At 37.0% G+C, this 17009-nt stretch overlaps 1 protein-coding gene across 4 annotated transcripts; it reads right to left on the bottom strand.

The window, feature by feature from the left end:
* Nucleotides 1-251: 251 nt before the first annotated feature.
* LOC126594551 (pyridoxal kinase) lies at nt 252-8883 on the bottom strand. Of its 4 annotated transcripts, none has more exons than XM_050260915.1 (13): nt 8696-8883; nt 8468-8590; nt 7632-7730; nt 7410-7509; nt 6741-6824; nt 6000-6073; nt 5596-5660; nt 5394-5457; nt 3555-3620; nt 3099-3155; nt 1914-1958; nt 1763-1816; nt 252-661 (listed from the first exon to the last, which is right to left on the bottom strand). In XM_050260915.1, the coding sequence occupies exons 1-13, from the start codon at nt 8768-8770 to the stop codon at nt 521-523; spliced, it is 1047 nt and encodes a 348-aa protein (XP_050116872.1). In that variant the 5' UTR covers nt 8771-8883; the 3' UTR covers nt 252-520. The 4 variants fall into 4 exon arrangements, with proteins under 4 accessions (XP_050116872.1, XP_050116873.1, XP_050116874.1 ...); XM_050260916.1 differs by having other exon boundaries at nt 8468-8582; nt 8696-8863; XM_050260917.1 differs by having other exon boundaries at nt 8468-8579; nt 8696-8859.
* Between the last annotated feature and the right edge of the window lie 8126 nt (nt 8884-17009).

Below are 17009 nucleotides of genomic sequence, written 5' to 3'. Positions count from 1 at the left end.
AGTTACCCCATTGCTCTCGAGGCTCCTAAAAGGAAAAAACATCTTACTTCAGATTTAATCACCAATGGTTCCATTTCTGCATATATTTTTTCTCCCCTTAAAGTTTAAACACCTATTGAATAAATAAAAAGAGAATCAACGACAAAATCATACAATGATGTGCAGAAGGAGGAAATGAGCATGCGAGGAAAATTGTTAAATCTATCACCGTTGAGAACTACGATCATGAGTAAAGGAAAATTCACTTCAAATAATACTGAAATTCCTTTTCAAATTTATGAAATTTGCTGTCTTTACGGTTGCAAAATTGCACAGGCAAATAGAAAAACAAAGACATTGAACAATTCTTCAACTATTTCTTTTGGGTAATACTAAACCATTTTTTGCAAGTGTCAAAAACCATGTACATATTCCAACGACAAACGAAATTTATTCAACTTCCATGACCATAGCATTGTCTAACAGTTTTCATGACGATCTAAGTAACTGTGTATACCATGTCAAGTATATATCAAACCATTCAGGTGTATCTTTCAGCTCTAAATTTGATTTCCGGGTTACGAATGTCGTCCTGGCTTTGAATTAATCGAATCTCCAGACTGGTTGACTTGGGATCATGGCCGGCACTTTTATAGTCACTAATCGTCCTTCGCAGAAGAGCCTGTAAGTATAGATTGTAAACACGAAACCTGTCAGTCATGGTTTTCCAAGAAGGGGATCCGTGACAACAATCACCCATTATTTCTAGTCATTCCCAGACCTCCAAAAATTCATCTTTTCCTTGGTTAAATCAAATTATTTTTCAAAGAATATTTGCTACGCTAACAGCCAGGAGGTATCTAGTTATCTATCTTACCAGGCATTTCACTTACCAGTTACAACCACCTCGCCTAAATGCCGTGCTATACCATGAATGATTGATACTGGCAGGAAATGTTGTAGTTTTCCATGCATCATAAAGTAAATCAATTTTGTAAAATTAATTATGTGGTTATAAACAGCCATGATCCCAAGTCAAGCAGTTCTATTCAATTATACTCATATATTCATCGCCAGGATGTGTCTTGTGTGCCCATTATGCATTGTTTTGGACGATCCAAACCGTCCAAATTTTAAGTATCCATTCATAGATCATCCTTGCGAAAACAGGAAACTATTTAGCTATTTGATTCTCATCAAGAAATTTCAGTGTTTATCATTTTCTTTGGTCACACAATCATTTCCGATTTGACCATATTTAGCAAGGATTATCTATGAACAAAGAATTGAAAAGTAGACGGTTCGGATCCTTGAAATTAAATGCAGCGTGTGATGACCAATATTCCCCATTTCCCTCTCCTGAAGCTACCTGGTATATTAGATTCTGCTCTATATGTATTGATATCTCTAAAACAGTGTGAGCATCAAGTTGAGCATTTCATTTTTTATTATATTCCTTAATAAAAGCTATAATAATAGAATTCAACAGATAGTTTACTGCCATAGTTCAATCATGCTCTACATATATTGGTATCTTTCGAGTGTCAAACAGAACGCTTCACCGGAAGAGATCCAAAATTGGTGCTTTTACTCAATGCTTTTGTATTCTTTTTCATTTTATTGATTCATCTATCTTTTGATTAGTGGCTATAGTCACTTTGTACATCCTACTTCAAATCAAAGGGGAAATTGCAAATAATGCTTTATGCCATTCAGAATACTTCCACACGACAAAAAAACTTCAGGAATTAACAAAATAAAAAATTGGGGCCACAAGGAATACCTGCAAGGATGATACAGCAAGCTCAGCTGCCTTCTCTAGGTTGTCAGGATATTTCTGGAAAACAAAAAAAATAACCATTTATAGACATGGAGCTTTATCGGCCAAGTAGGGATAGGAGTCCAATAAAAAAATAAGGTTTTAAAGGAATTACATTGCTCCACCCAAGGAGAAGAGCAGTCGTGAGATCTCCTGTTCCCTACAAAGTTCATGCATATAATTGTCAATCTACAGGATCTTATGAACCAAACTGTAAAAACTAATAAGCTTGAATAAAACATCTACTTTTACGATAAACTCGATAACAACAGGTAATTTGATGCTCTAACTATTGTCACCTTGCACGTCAAACTTCAATTTGATCCAAAATCTTTTCATACAGAAAAAAGAAAATAAAAGTTGGTCCAGTATTTCCAACTTTTCCATCTATATTGTATAAGATAGTATTTCTAAACATGTAAATTATATATAGAACCTTGATTGAGTAATTGTACAGAAATTTGGTAAACAATAGACATTGTATGCAGTGATCCAATTACTGGTAGAGTAAAGAAGGAAGGTGGCACAAACCTTGAGTTAAATTAAAACACAAATACAGTTTGGGAATTGGCACAACATATCCTGATTTGTATCGGCTAAAAGAGTTGAAAAAAAACAACCTAGCAACATGCTAAACACATAAAATCAAACATCTCCAGATATCCTTTTTTTCTTGAAATGAGATGCCATCCAGGTGTCCAGTAATCAAGCAGGTAAGTGAGAATATTTAATTGGAAAAGTAACACTAAGCTGACTGCATACAATCCAATTAGACGATTAGTAAGTCACACTGTACAATTCATGGAATAAAAGGGCAGACTGCAGAACATGTTCTAAATGCTGTTATATAATTATAAAGTAAAATCAATACTTTATTAAGAGAAGCGGGCTTGTCAGCCTCTTTCTAAAAATACCAACCATGTCCCCTTTTTCCTTTGTTACCCTTACTTACAATAAGAAACATTGGCATAATAAGGATTAAATAGTAATTATACTGATCTAAAATTTCAAAATAAATAAATCCTTCCACATTTTTTTCGCACCCCACTTCCATAGTTTTGTCCCACATGCATAGCAGGTATGGGATTGCTAGAGTTTAATAAATGGTTCAAATTAGCACGAAGCGAAAATTATGAGACACTGAATTAACTAAAAATGTAATGTTCTAATATCAGTTCATCATAACATTTGACAATACAGTGAAGGATATCCCACATGCATTTTGTGAGTAGTCTAACTATGCATATGTTAGAAAGGATAAAGCCTTGCAGATGAAAACTTAAAAAGGAAATTTTCATACCGTAAAGTATGCAGGAATTTTAGGAATCACTATCTTGAATTGCTTGGCAGGCAGACCCTACATCATGGATTTAGTAATTGCGTAAAACGTCATTCTATCATGTCAAAAGAAATCTTGGCATAAATTACAATAAAGTTCAAATTTATTTGATTGTCTAAAAAGCGACTATAGTGAAGAAAACACTCAGAAGCTTCTAGCATAAAAGAAAATAATATATATATTTCCATTTTCCCTTTTTTCTGTGGAAGAGTGAATTCTAAGAGGAACAAAAATGTCGTTTTAATTCTCATACTAAATAAAAAGAAGAATAACCTCACAAGTAATTTTATTCCATCTAATAAAAAAGTTTCAAAACAGTGACAGCATTTTGAAAATTGTAGAATCAACAAACTTAGAATGACCCCAACAAAAGATCCCAAACCTGAAGAATAACTTCATTTGTAGACAAGATCTCACCTTTTCCTTTTGATGACTACCAATCAGAAGAAGATTACCATTTATATTTATGCTTGTTATCACAACCTGCAATATATCAAATGAACATTATACTATAAATGAATCAGAGAAAGTGAGATGGAACAATTAAAAGAATTTCATAAATAAGTTTACACATATACAATAAGCAAAACAGATGTAACATCAAATAGAAGAGCAAAGAAAAGGGGTACAACAAGCATGTATTGTTTTCGTGAGAAATTTTCCCTTCAACAAATACTACTTAGAGAAGAGAGAGAGAGAGAGAGAGAGAGAGAGAGAGAGAGAGAGAGAGAGATGTAACATCGATTGAAAGTGCACAATCAAGAAATTTGAAATTTCCACCAAATTCGGCCTTCCCATGAGTTAGACTAACTAAATTAAAATAGTGGGAAAATAACTACAAATGAGTCAGGCTATACTTTACACAAATTTGGCAATGTCTTAAACCCCTCATATTCAGCATATGGATCCCATTTATACCCATCTGATGTAGAATTTCTCTTCTTTTATTTCAGGTGAGCTTGTTTTTAGAAAATTTCTTGTAAGTGTTTTCGTATAGGATTTACACTTCAGTCCCCTTTGGTAGGAGACAATCACCAGTTGGATGCAGCAGGTGTCAAGCATATTCCCTATACAGCATGCCATTATTATGAGGTTCTTTGGGTACCAAAATCCAACCATCTATTCAGAAAGAATGGTGGATCAGTTGAGTCATGTGGATCATTGTAATTGTCCAGCTAAAGAAATGGTAGGTTGGGTTCAGATGTGTTTTGTTTATTGAACCATATATCAGAAGCAAATTTCTGAGTCCCTCGATTAGAAGCCACTTAAGAAGAGCACTCCAAAAGGTGTAAACTTCTAAGAAGGCCATAATCATCACATTATATACCCTATAACATGTACAGCAAGCTTACTTGGCTTCTATGAGATAAACGGAGTTGATAGTTTATCCGAGAGTTGTATAAATAAATTACCTAACAAGCTGAAGGAAATAATTAAATATGCGGTTGCAGATGGAGCCTTGAAATGACAACCTTAAATTAAAAGTAGCAATATGGCAACCATTGATGACTCTACAGCACTGACGGGCAGAAATGAAAAGACATTTGATCCATTAAAGGATTCTGCTGTTTCTCCAATCAATTCTGCGATCGCACTGTATAGTTTATTCTCAGGTGAAATTCACCTGAGACACAAGGCTCATCTCTAACTAGGAAAAGCTTTGTATTTTCTGACTGATACCTTCAGTCCCTGATGAGGTCTTATTTATCTTTACCAGGGCGAATTGCATAGACAACAAACCCACCCACCCCACACACCCACCCACCCACAATATATTAACTAAAATGAATTGGTTTGAAAGTATCCTTAACAAATTAGTCCCATGAATTTGCTTAGAAATACCAAAGGTGTCCATGTATATGGCTATATGCATTGTGAATTTGAATTAATGCACTGCACCAATACAATAAGCCAGACATAAAATATCCTGTTGATCCAAGAGCACTGGACCATTTACAGTGCCATTTATGGTCTCTATATTTCTGTCTCTAAGAAAACAGATACAAATCACTTAACCAATTTGCAAGACAGTTAGATACTGAATAGCAGTAGCTGACCGTTTGTACAAAAACCCATCTAGATCTCACAATCCCAGAATGAAAATATAACCAACGATTCAAAGATAGTTTTGGAGGATACAGAGATTGGGGAAAAATAAAACATGACCATAACAAAATCACATTAACACAAAGTGAAACACTCCAGGACATGTGCAGTAAAATATAAAACATTAGCAAGTTTGCTAAAAAATAGTACCATTGACGGTCCCGCAGCATGAAGAAGGTTACAAGCTTCACGACCATCTTTTTCAGATTCAATCCTGTTACAGAATAAGTATCACCTATTACTTATGAAAGAGACTAAATGAGAAAAAAGCAGTTACACCCAAGAAACATCAGATGTTTAACTACAGGAAGCAATGTTGATTTACTAATTATAATGTAGTATAAACAATTACCTCGAGTTAGTCAAGAGTTCTGCTTCAAACTGGTTGGGAGTCAACATTGAAGCCACTGGGACAACCTTATAAAAATGCATAATAAGAAAACAGCTACTAAACCAATTTCATTATCAACCCACTATATCAACATACTTATCAAACATTCACTTTTTACGAAGATAACTACTGGATCGGCAAAAAATTCAAGACTAAATGCTTAGGAAAGTTATAAACAATACCGATCTTACACAAACACAAAACGGATTGTATTAGATATTGGTTTGACAATTATTAAAGTCTGAGTAGTTGACAAACCAGTAACATCCAAATAAATAAATACATCTATCTAACCTAATATATGTAAACACCATGACATGCTATGAACATGCACACATAGGCAGGTCAAACTGCTTAGTGCTTACCTTCTCCCGATAGACTGCTACCAGCTCTTGAGGGACATAGAGCTTTCCTTCATCACCCATCACTGGATCACAGACTGGGGAAGGAAAGCAAGAATTATGTTACAATAGAGACAAAAAAAAGTTTTCTATTCTTTTTATATAGAGAGAAGGATGAAAAATCACGTTCAACTTTTACCCTCAAATTAAAGATGATAAGAATGGAATGCACTGCTTCCATACCACTTGAGTGAAAGAACAAACAGAGTTTACCCGTAATCAATAGGTTTCAGAACTCTGCTTTCCAAAAATATTCTTTTTTATGTCCCAACCAATTCACACATAGTTTTTAGAAGTGTAAAACCAATGAATTTAATTGAAAGATAAGTTGTAGGATTTCTTGAACTCTTAGATGACTTAACCTTGTTGTCCCATAAACAACTTACGGTTTCATTCGTCCAACAAATACTAACTACGAGAGTATCTTGAATTTTTAACAATTTTAAGAAATTATCTAATCAAAGATATGAACATACACCAGGTATTTTGCGTTCTTGCATCATATAATCAAAGCAAAGAGAATAATAAGCATATGTATAAGTTAACCATACAGGTCGGAAAGCATGAAGGAGAAGCCCTAGTAGAGGTTAGAATAGCAATTTCAGATGCTAAAATTCCCAGCTATACCAAGGATAGTATATATGTATCACACCATATTTGATGATTGGCAAGGATTTATGAAGTAGCATTCAATGATCCACTCACCATATGTAAGTTTTGGGTTTACAGAGCGAAGCTTATTGACAACCTCCAACACAGTGCTCAAAAACGAAACTGAACCAATATAACCTGCAAAGACATCAATGGATCAAAGCCACATAAATCCCAAAGGAAAGTAATAAAAATTACGTAAGCTCGCCCAAGCAAGAAAGTCATAAAAATTACTATGTGAAGTCTTTCAAAGACTACTACAATCCAACAGGGAAGAAAAGGAAAAACAGGACATAGACGTTTTATGTGACTCTAAACATGAAGATGGCATCAACTTATTCTAAAAATACAGAAGAAAAAATATCACTGAAACAAAGAAAGAATGAGGAAAGTTAATATGCTTGGTGACAGTAGAAAAATATGAGAGGCATTAATGGTTGTTTCTTTCATTAATATCTAGAAGAATGATTTCTTTCAGATTTTTTGGAAGCATGTTTTATGTCATTTTAATCCGTGATCCAGGTCAAGAACATGCTACAGTCTTGCAGATATATCTTGGTATGCTACCACCAATGAGCCAACCACCATCTTATCCCTAAGGATTCAGCTTTACCATTATTATCTTTCTTCGAATGGAAAAGGTCAGCTCAACACATTCACCATGGTATACAGGAGTTGAGACAAGATATTCAAAATGCCAAATCCATGAGTAGTTTAATATACCTGTTAATAGATGAGTGTAGTATAATAACTCATTTGCTTCAAGGCCTTCTACCAATTCCCATAGTTGCTGTCCATTCAAAACTTGACCCTTAAAAGTTGGGTATCCTGCAATGTTTTGAGATTGATTGAATCAGGACCATAACACCGTTAAAACTAGGACACAACGTTTGACTTTATACAGGTTCACAGAGTTCTGAGACTGTTGGAATTTAGTAGAAGTAGCTTGCCTGTGTGGTTAGAGAACTGGACTGAATTAATTGGATCCACATCGTAGCCTAGTAGTTGCAGGGGAAAGACAGCTGACTTATTCCCAACATATCCCTAAAAAGTAGTAAAAGTTGAAGAACTATGTAAGGTCAAAACACGATCTACAAAAGACAGGTGGATATCCCTCACCCGATCTCAAATATTACGCATATTTACTGACAAAAAAAGTCTCAACTAAAAATTCAGGCTTGTTAAAGGTACGCAGGGAAGGTAATTATGGCTAGTCCACGTCAAAGAAGGGAGACAATGAAATTTTGATTTCTCATCAAGTACTTACCTTCACATAAGCCATGTTTTTGATAAGAACAGAGCATGAACTACTTGGGTAGGAATTACGAAAAAATGATTACCTTCATCAGAATCTAGTCACTACTCAGCTATTTAGAACATGGGACGGACGATACAATGTATTTTCGCTAACTTATGACAAATCCAACAACTCCAATTTTGGGCATCTATCCATATAATCCATACATCATTCCATTACCTCAATCATACGAATAAGATTATTTCCAAGAAAACAAGATGCAAGCAAGGATTGACTAAATAACGACAAACACTCCTAAAAGCCCCAAAACTTCACCGGGCCAAAAGCTACCCAATCAATCAAGTTCCATACGTTTAACTTTTATACGAGATTCGAGTACAGTCCAAGGATATATTATAGTCCTGTCCATGACATTCCGCCGTGCCAAACGAGGCCTTAATAAAGCTTCTAGCTTCTCCAATTTCTCAGCTACCAAACACACTAAAAAATTCACCCAAAAATCAGCAAACGGAATCGGCAATACCTGGACAGTATGAGATTGAATACTAAGAACCCGACCGGTCTCAGAGGGCAGAACCAAGGACAGGACCGGCGGAGCCATGTCCGGATACACCAGGCTTCGAGAGCTTCCCGACCTTCTTTTTCCCTCGATTACGAAACAAACAGGTCAAATCAAAGTGAGGTGAATTGTCGTTACGAAATGTAAGAAGAAAAAAGTGGAGATTTTGGGGAGCAGCGATTGGTTTTGTACCGGAAAATGTGAGCTTGTGGTGAAACTGTGAACCAGAGATTGCTGGTGAAGGAGCAGGTCGGAGTGAAGAAACATAAAAGGGGGCGACGAGAGGTTCGTGGAATGAAAGGGGTTAGGTGGTGATGGTATCTTATATTGGGCGGGTCACGGGGGAGGTGTCTGGGTTGTGAAATGACTGCGTAGCGTAGCAGCCAATTGGGGAGAATATCAGGATACGTATTAATTTTCTCATTTTACACGTATTGAAATTAGAAATTCTATCGCTTTATGTTTTACTTTTTATGTCTTTGAGTCGGAGGATGGGGAAAAATTTGTGTAGAACTTGGTTTGTTATTGGATTTCGTTTGGTGACATTATAATTCATTCAAAACTAATCACGTGGCAAGTCTAAAATATAATCTTTTATTATTTTTTTTTAATTTAAAATTCTCATAATTATTTTTCTACTAATTAATATATATATCATGGATCAATCTAATGTTTCCTTTTTTATGTCCTTCTTTTCCCCCTTTTTTTTTCTTTCCCAAATTTCACTCCATTTTATGTTTTGCCGTGGGTCTTCACTCTCTCTCCCAATTTCGTATTTCGTATTCCGTATTCCTCTGTTTCAAAAGAATTCGCAGAGAAAATGAACATCGTTTTGCAAAAAACCGAACGAGCTTGAAAGGAGATGAAGTTATAGGTCATGGCTTTTCTTGACACTGCAAAGTTTGCAAATTACAAACTGAAAGTGATTGATTAAACTTTGTCATTTCTTCTTACTCTTGATGCCATTATAAAGTTTCAGACCTTACTTTTTTTAACAGAAATTCAAACAACTGAATCTATATACAAGTTGTTCAACACATTGAGCATGATAAATTAGCAAAGCCATCTGGCCAAAACAAAAAAATAAATAAAAATTTGAATTAGCAAACCCTGTGTAGAATTACATCTGGAATTTGTAATCAAATGGCTAAGTTTATTTAGAATTTGCATGCTTTCACACCACCAGCCCACAAACCTAAAAACAAGGATCTCACTTCTGAAGCTGCTAAAACTTTTATCTCATACAAAAGGCTGAAGACTAATAATATTAGGATAAGTGTAGAAAATAATTTTGGGGTGTATTCATATTTTTATTTATTTGTTTTAATTTTTATAGGGCACAAATAGTCAGTCATACGAGAGTATACAAGTTATTTAATAATAATTTTTTATGTGGCATGTATTCAGCAATATCTTGAGTGTTAATAAAACAACCAAAAAAAGGAAACGTTTGATTGATCCATGGTATATATTAATTAGTAGGAAAAAATAATTAGGAGAATTTTAAATATAAAAGAATGATAAAAGATTATATTTGAGACTTGTCACGTACCGTGTTTTGAGTGGATTGTAATGTCACTCAGCGAAGTTTAGTGGCAAGCCAAGCCCCACACAAGTCACCCATTTTTCTGCCGAATTTATAAAGAGCTGCCAATTTTTCGTTGAATTTTAATTTAAACCGATTAATTCCAAAATGTTTATAATTGGCTAGTTTTCCTCTTGAATTTTAATAGTCAATTACCCTCTGAGCTTTATAAATTGTCAGTTTCTAGTAATGAATCTGCTGAAATGAGTAATTACTATTCTTATTTGAATTTGAGTCTTGAATTAGAATAGGTGAATCGAGATGGTCATATAAGTCAAGCCACAAGGAACACTAATGAAAGGGTAGTGCTATCTACACACCCATTTTTACTTCTCACACACTTCTATTAAGTTTTGACCGTCGGATCGAATGAATTGGAGACAATCAATAGCCATAAATTAACAAGGGTGTGTGGGAGGTAAAAATGGGAGTGTGAATACCACTTTCCCTAATGAAATAGCTTCACAACCCCAACATGTTGTTGAAAGAGCAAGACCATAGAGAAGATTCAGAGTTGTTCACATTAGGGATAAAATTCGAAAAAAAAGTGTACGGAGTGAACTAGTGGAACAGAAGAAGAAAAACAAACAATATGTTGTCCACATTAGGGTTTAAATTATCTTTTTGCTCAAGCAAATGCCATGTATCGTGTGTAACATCCCACATTGCCTAAGGGAGTGGATCATGTAAGGCTTATATGTATATTCCCATATCTACCTAGCATAAGGCCTTTTGGGAGCTCACTGGCTTTGGGTTCCATCGGAACTCCAAAGTTAAGCGAGTTCAGGCGAGAGCAATCCCAGGATGGGTGACCCACTGGGAAGTTCTCGTGTGAGTTCTCAGAAACAAAACCGTGAGGGCGTGGTTGGGCGGGGATGTAACAATTTGGTATCAGAGCCAATCCTTGGGCGGAAGTGCGCCGACGAGAACGTCGGACCCCTAAAGGGGGTGGATTGTAACATCCCACATCACCCAGGGGAGTGGATCCTGTAAGTCTTATATGTATATTCTCATCTCTACCTAGCATGATGCCTTTTGGGAGCTCACTGGCTTCGGGTTCCATCGGAACTCCGAAGTTAAGCGAGTTTACGCGAAAGCAATCCTAGGATGGGTGACCCACTGGGAAGTTCTCGTGTGAGTTCCCATAAACAAAACTATGAGGGCGTGGTCGGGGCCCAAAGCAGACAATATCGTGCTACGACGAAGTAGAGCCCGGGATGTGACATCGTGCACATGACCAAAATGGATGAAAACTTTTAAAATCAACCAGTAAGTAAATTGGCAATTATAAAAGTTTAGATGGCCAATATTAAAGTTTTGGGGAAAATTGACCAATTATAAAAGTTCAGGGTCGTACCCAGTGCACAAGGCTCCCGCTTTACGCAGGGTCTGGGAAAGGTGAATGTCGGCTAAAGTTCAGGGTAATTGGCTAAAATTAAATAGGCAATATTTTATTATTAATATTATTTTTTATATGCGTTTCCATTTTTTGGACTCTCTTTTTTATTTTTATTTTTTTCATCTAATTTTACATTCTTTTATTTTTGACGTTTGGTTTTAGGTCCTCCTAAAAAAAAGAATATATTGCCTAGACAAAAACTCATCTTCACTACCATCATTGTTGTCATTATTTCTACCACCACCATGGACACCGCCATTACCACTGCTTACTACTGGCACTGCCAATTTCCATCATCTCCACCCTACCCTCTTAACAATGTCATTGCCACCACCATCACTTTACACCACGCACTACCATCGTCACTAGGCGCGAACCCTGAACATACCAACACAATCAATCACCTCCATTTCAATATTTTTTCATCGTTAAACGGGCTGTATAAAATTGGCTTCCCTACAGATAAAAATATTAATTTATTAGAGTTGCAGATCATAAAAGAAGTATTTCATGCAATTACATGGTTTACTAGTTGGGCAGAAGATGCTGATCACGATGTTAATCTTCCCAATGTTACTGATTGCAGATTGCATTTAGAATCCATGTAATCATCTTGAACTTGTGTGTACCTGTTTTTGATAAAATACGATATGATTTCATTAAAAGCAAGGAATAGGCTACTCAATACAAGGAATGGGGAGATCCGCCTCAATTAAATCACAAATCAATGAGGGGGTTTCATTAAACCAAGTACAATCCCCTCCATAGATAGCAAAACGAGCAAGCTTATGGGCAACCGAGTTAACTTGACGATGAACATGGGACGCAGTAGCTTCAGTGACCAATTGCAATAAGGATTTAGTGTCTTCGATGATAAGTCTGATAATAAACACATTCAAAGAAAACTCCTTTTAACAGAAATGATCTGAAGTGAACCACTTTCCAATGAAATGTTTTGTAAACCTCTTTTGATCGTCATCAAAAGACCTTCTCTAATTGCGAGTGCTTCAATGTGAATATGAGAGAAAATGTCCCTAAATCTCCAACTCACACCAACCACAAAAGTTCCATTTGAATCCCGGAATGTTAACCCCATACCACCTATCTTAGTCTTCTTGCATTAGGCACCATCCACGTTAAGTTTGAGCTTTCCAGGTGGAGGAAAATACCATTTTTGGATGAGAGCATGCCTTCTGGGCAAAGGGGGCCTGCAGTTGACCATAAGGTATTCTTGCCACCAATCAAAGGCACACCTCACTACAACACTTGGAGAATGAGAAGTTGTTTCACCCAAAGCTTTAGATTTCTAGCATTCTAGATTCCCAAAGTATGACAAGAATGCACTCAAAATCCGACGATCTAACTTCATTAACCATTGCCAGGGCCCACTCATACATAGATTTACCATAATGTTGCCCAAGTCTAAGCCTTAACGAAGATGCAAGCCAACTACACCTTATGAATCAACACTCGATCATGATATGCCATACCATCTCAGATACCGCCCCACAGAGAATACAAGCAGGGTCCAACGAGATATGCCATTTATGAAGGTTATCCTATGTGGGAATAATGTTGGAGATAATTCTCCAAGCCGCCATTTTCACTTTGGGAGGGCCATTGGCCTTTCAAAGGAAATCCCACAGCACCGAGTATTGTGAAACAAACCCTGACGAGGAAGCAACTGAGGGGAGGATCCAATTACAAACAACATTATAAGCACTTTTAACTGTTAACAAACCCCAGTTGTCATAATGCCAAACTAATCGGTCATTATTTCTCGAATGCTCAACGAAATGGATCGAATTGCATCCATCTCCTCTAGTGTAATTGATGGACCAAGCACATCCAATTTCCATCTAGCATCAACAATAAGCTCACTGACCATACACACATTACAATCATGCGGTTAGGGGAAAAACAATTGAAAGGTGGATGGTAGAGGCAACCATCTATCACCGCACACCCTTATCGAGGTACCATCACCTATTTGCCACTTGGATCCCAGCAAGATAACTTCTCTAGCAATACACATGCTACACCATGCAAAAGAAGCATTAGATCGAACACTTGCATCAAGGAAGGAGGAATGACGGAAATACTTTGCCTTTAACATCGACGCCACCAGAGAAGTGGGCTCTTGGATGATCTGCCACCCCTGCTTGGCCAGAAGTCCAAGATTAAAAGCGTATAAATTACGAAACCCAAGGCACCCTCGTTTTTAGGCAAGCACAGCTTATCCCAAGCCACCCAATTAATTTTCCTAGAGGTCTCTGATTAATTCCACCAATAAGAAGCAATTAATTGGTTTAGTTTATCAAAAAATACTTAGGCAATAGATAACAACTCATAAAATAAAGCGGGATCGACTGTGCCACCATTTTGACTAGTAATTCCTTCTCCGCTGCATTAATTGTTTTACCTTTCCATCCTTGCAGTTTCTTCCATAGCTTTTCTTTGAAGTGACTAAAACAGTCTCATCTATTTCGACCGATGAAGGTAGGGAGCCCCAAATACTTTTCATATCGATCCACTCTTACAATCCCAAGCACTGAAGCTAGAAACTCCTGATCAGATTGCTTAATATTTCTACTAAAGTAGATCACACTTTTTTGGAAATTCACTTGTTGCCCTGAGACTCCTTCGAAACACCCAATGATCTCCTTAACCGTCTCACAGTCCTGCCGTGTAGCACGAGCAAAGTTGAAATTGTCATCGGCGAACAGAAAATGAATGAAAAGAGCCCCTTGACAAACAGAAACCCCATGGATATCACCACTTCGATCCTTGGAAGCAATAAGCGTAGAGAGTCCCTCGGGGCAAAGAAGGAAAAGGTAAGGGAAATGGGGTATCCCTACCTCAAACCCTTCTTCAGGTGAATGTAAACACACAGAGATCCATTTACCATGAAAGAGTAGGATACCGACGTAACACACATCATGATTAAATTGACCCAAGACCTTTCAAATCCCATTTTCACCATCACCCTCTCAAAATAACCCCATTCAACTCGATCATAGGCCTTGCTCATATTGAGTTTAAAGGGAAGAGAAAAAAAACCTTTCTTCCCCCTTCTCCTATCAAACAAAGAAATCGCGCTCTGGTTTGGAGAGATAATTTGGGGTAGAACGACCTTCAATTTGTTTGCTATAACCTTCGAAATGATCTTATAGACCACATTACACAAGCTTATGGGACGCAAATGATCGATTTCCCAGGGATTCTTCAGTTTTGGAATAAGGGTCACGTACATATAGTTGATCTTCCTTTGTGTACACCCTGAAGAGAGAATAGAAATCACCGCATTTGACACATCGTTACCCACAATGGACCTATATCTTTGGAAAAAGAGAGGGGACATACCATCAGGTCCCATAGATTTAGATTGATGCATTTGCAATTAAGCACCGAATTCATCGTAGGGGTAACCTTACAATTAATTGTTGTGCTAGGATAGCACCAAACCAAATGGAACCAACTCAAGCTAACCCACAGGAAATTTTCAAATGAAAATGCAAGAACAAAATATTAAAGACACCAAGATTTTAACGAGGTTCCTCAACAGTCAGTGTAACTGGAGTACGTCCTCGGAGCAGTAGGAGCTCACCCAATAATCCACTATCAACCAAATGGGAGTTTACAAAGTGTTGGCAATCTCACAACCCAAATAACCCAATACACCCAATAACTCTCACACTCTAAAGAAACAAATAGAGAAAGAAATATCGTGATTAATTTCTTCTCTATACAAAGCTCAAAGCTATTACAACAATAACACTTTGATGGAGTGAGAACTATCCAATGAAAGGAACAACAACTCCTTCTCTCAAAATGGTACTGCATCAGTACCTTCTTTCTCTCCCTCTCTTCTCTTCGGCTCACCAATTTTCTGCTCACTTAAAAAAACTAAAGGGCAGCAACTTCCTTATCATAACATAGTCATTCATTCAAGTCACCCCGTGACTTCCCATGGACCAAGAAAACTTTAGACAAAGTGCTTTTCTTTTCCCCAAAACAAGGAAGAAACATCATAATGTTGTCCCTTTTGGTTTGTTTATTCTAAAGTATATGGTCACTTGGCCACATAATCCAACAATCTCCACCTTGGCCAAGTTCCGAAAACGCCATGATAAGCCAACCAACACAATTAGCACACAACATCACTCCCAAACACTAGCAAGAGAACAACTCATGCCGAGCCAAATGCTCCAAAACTCCTACTGCTCAACGCCTTCTTTATATAGGCATAATGTGAGCCAAGTTCAAACAGTGAACAAACTTGGCTACACCAACAACCTTAGTCAACATATCAGCGGGGTTGTCTTTAGTTGGAATCTTCTGGAGAATGATTTCCCCTTCACCAACAATTTCACGAACAAAGTGATAACGCACATCTATGTGCTTGGTCCTCGCATGATGAACTTGATACTTAGCCAAATAAATGGCACTCTAACTATCACAATGTACCTCCACCTGCTTCTGATCAACCCCCAAATCTCTAATCAGCCCATGTATCCAAATGGCCTCCTTTATAGCTTCAGCAACTGCCATATATTCAGCCTCTGTAGTAGACAAGGCAACAGACGACTGCAAAATTGACCTCCAACAAACTGGTCCTTTAGCCATAGTAAACACATAGCCTGTAGTAGACTTCCTTCCATCCAGATCACCTGCATAATCTGAATCAACATAACCAACTGCAAAATGACCAATACCAGAGTCATCTCTCTCAAAGCATAAACCAACATCTCGAGTACCATGGAGATACCTCAATATCCACTTAGCTGCTTGCCAATGCTCTTTACCTGGATTATGCATATATCGACTCACCATGCCAACTGCATGAGCAATATCCGGTCTAGAGCATACCATTGCATACATCAAACTACCAACCAAATTTGCATATGGTATATTTTTCATTTGCAGCTTCTCTTTATCATTTTTAGGACATTGTAGAGAACTCAATTTAAAATGAGGAGCCAAAGGGGTACTAACCGGTTTGGTTGAATCATGAACTCCAAACTTCCGAATCAACTTCTCAAGGTATTGTCTTTGATTCAAACTGACCAAACCCTTCTCTCTATCTCGAGTGATCTCCATGCCAAGGATCTTCTTTGCTTCACCAAGATCCTTCATCTCAAACTCATTCTTCATTTGTTTCTTCAATTTCTCAATCTCTTCAACATTCTTTGAAGCAATCAACATATCATCAACATATATCAATAAATAAATGAAAGACCCATCTTGCAACTTCTTGAAGTACACACAATGATCATATTGACTTCTAGAATAATTTTGGCCTCTCATAAATTTATCAAACCTCAAATACCATTGTCTTGGAGATTGCTTCAAGCCATAAAGTGATTTCTTCAATTTGCAAAACAAATTTTCCTTCCCTTTCACTATATACCCATCCGGTTGACACATATAGATCTCTTCATTCAAATCACCATGTAGGAAAGCCGTCTTCACATCGAGTTGCACAAGCTCAAGATCATATTGTGCAATAAGAGCTAACATAA

The sequence above is a fragment of the Malus sylvestris genome, chromosome 12, assembly GCF_916048215.2.
Source record: "Malus sylvestris chromosome 12, drMalSylv7.2, whole genome shotgun sequence".
In the NCBI taxonomy this organism is placed as follows: Eukaryota; Viridiplantae; Streptophyta; class Magnoliopsida; order Rosales; family Rosaceae; genus Malus; species Malus sylvestris.
This window is presented reverse-complemented; position numbering and strand designations above follow the sequence as displayed.

What these genes read in the sequence shown, in the direction of transcription:
- LOC126594551 (XM_050260915.1), bottom strand. Translation starts at nt 8,770, where the DNA reads ATGTTTCTTCACTCCGACCTGCTCCTTCACCAGCAATCTCTGGTTCAC. An exon ending in GAACTCTTGACTAACTCGAG is followed by an intron (nt 5,458 to 5,595) that starts GTAATTGTTTAT and finishes ATTCTGTAACAG; the next exon opens with GATTGAATCTGAAAAAGATG. An exon ending in ATGCTGCGGGACCGTCAATG is followed by an intron (nt 3,621 to 5,393) that starts GTACTATTTTTT and finishes GATATATTGCAG; the next exon opens with GTTGTGATAACAAGCATAAA.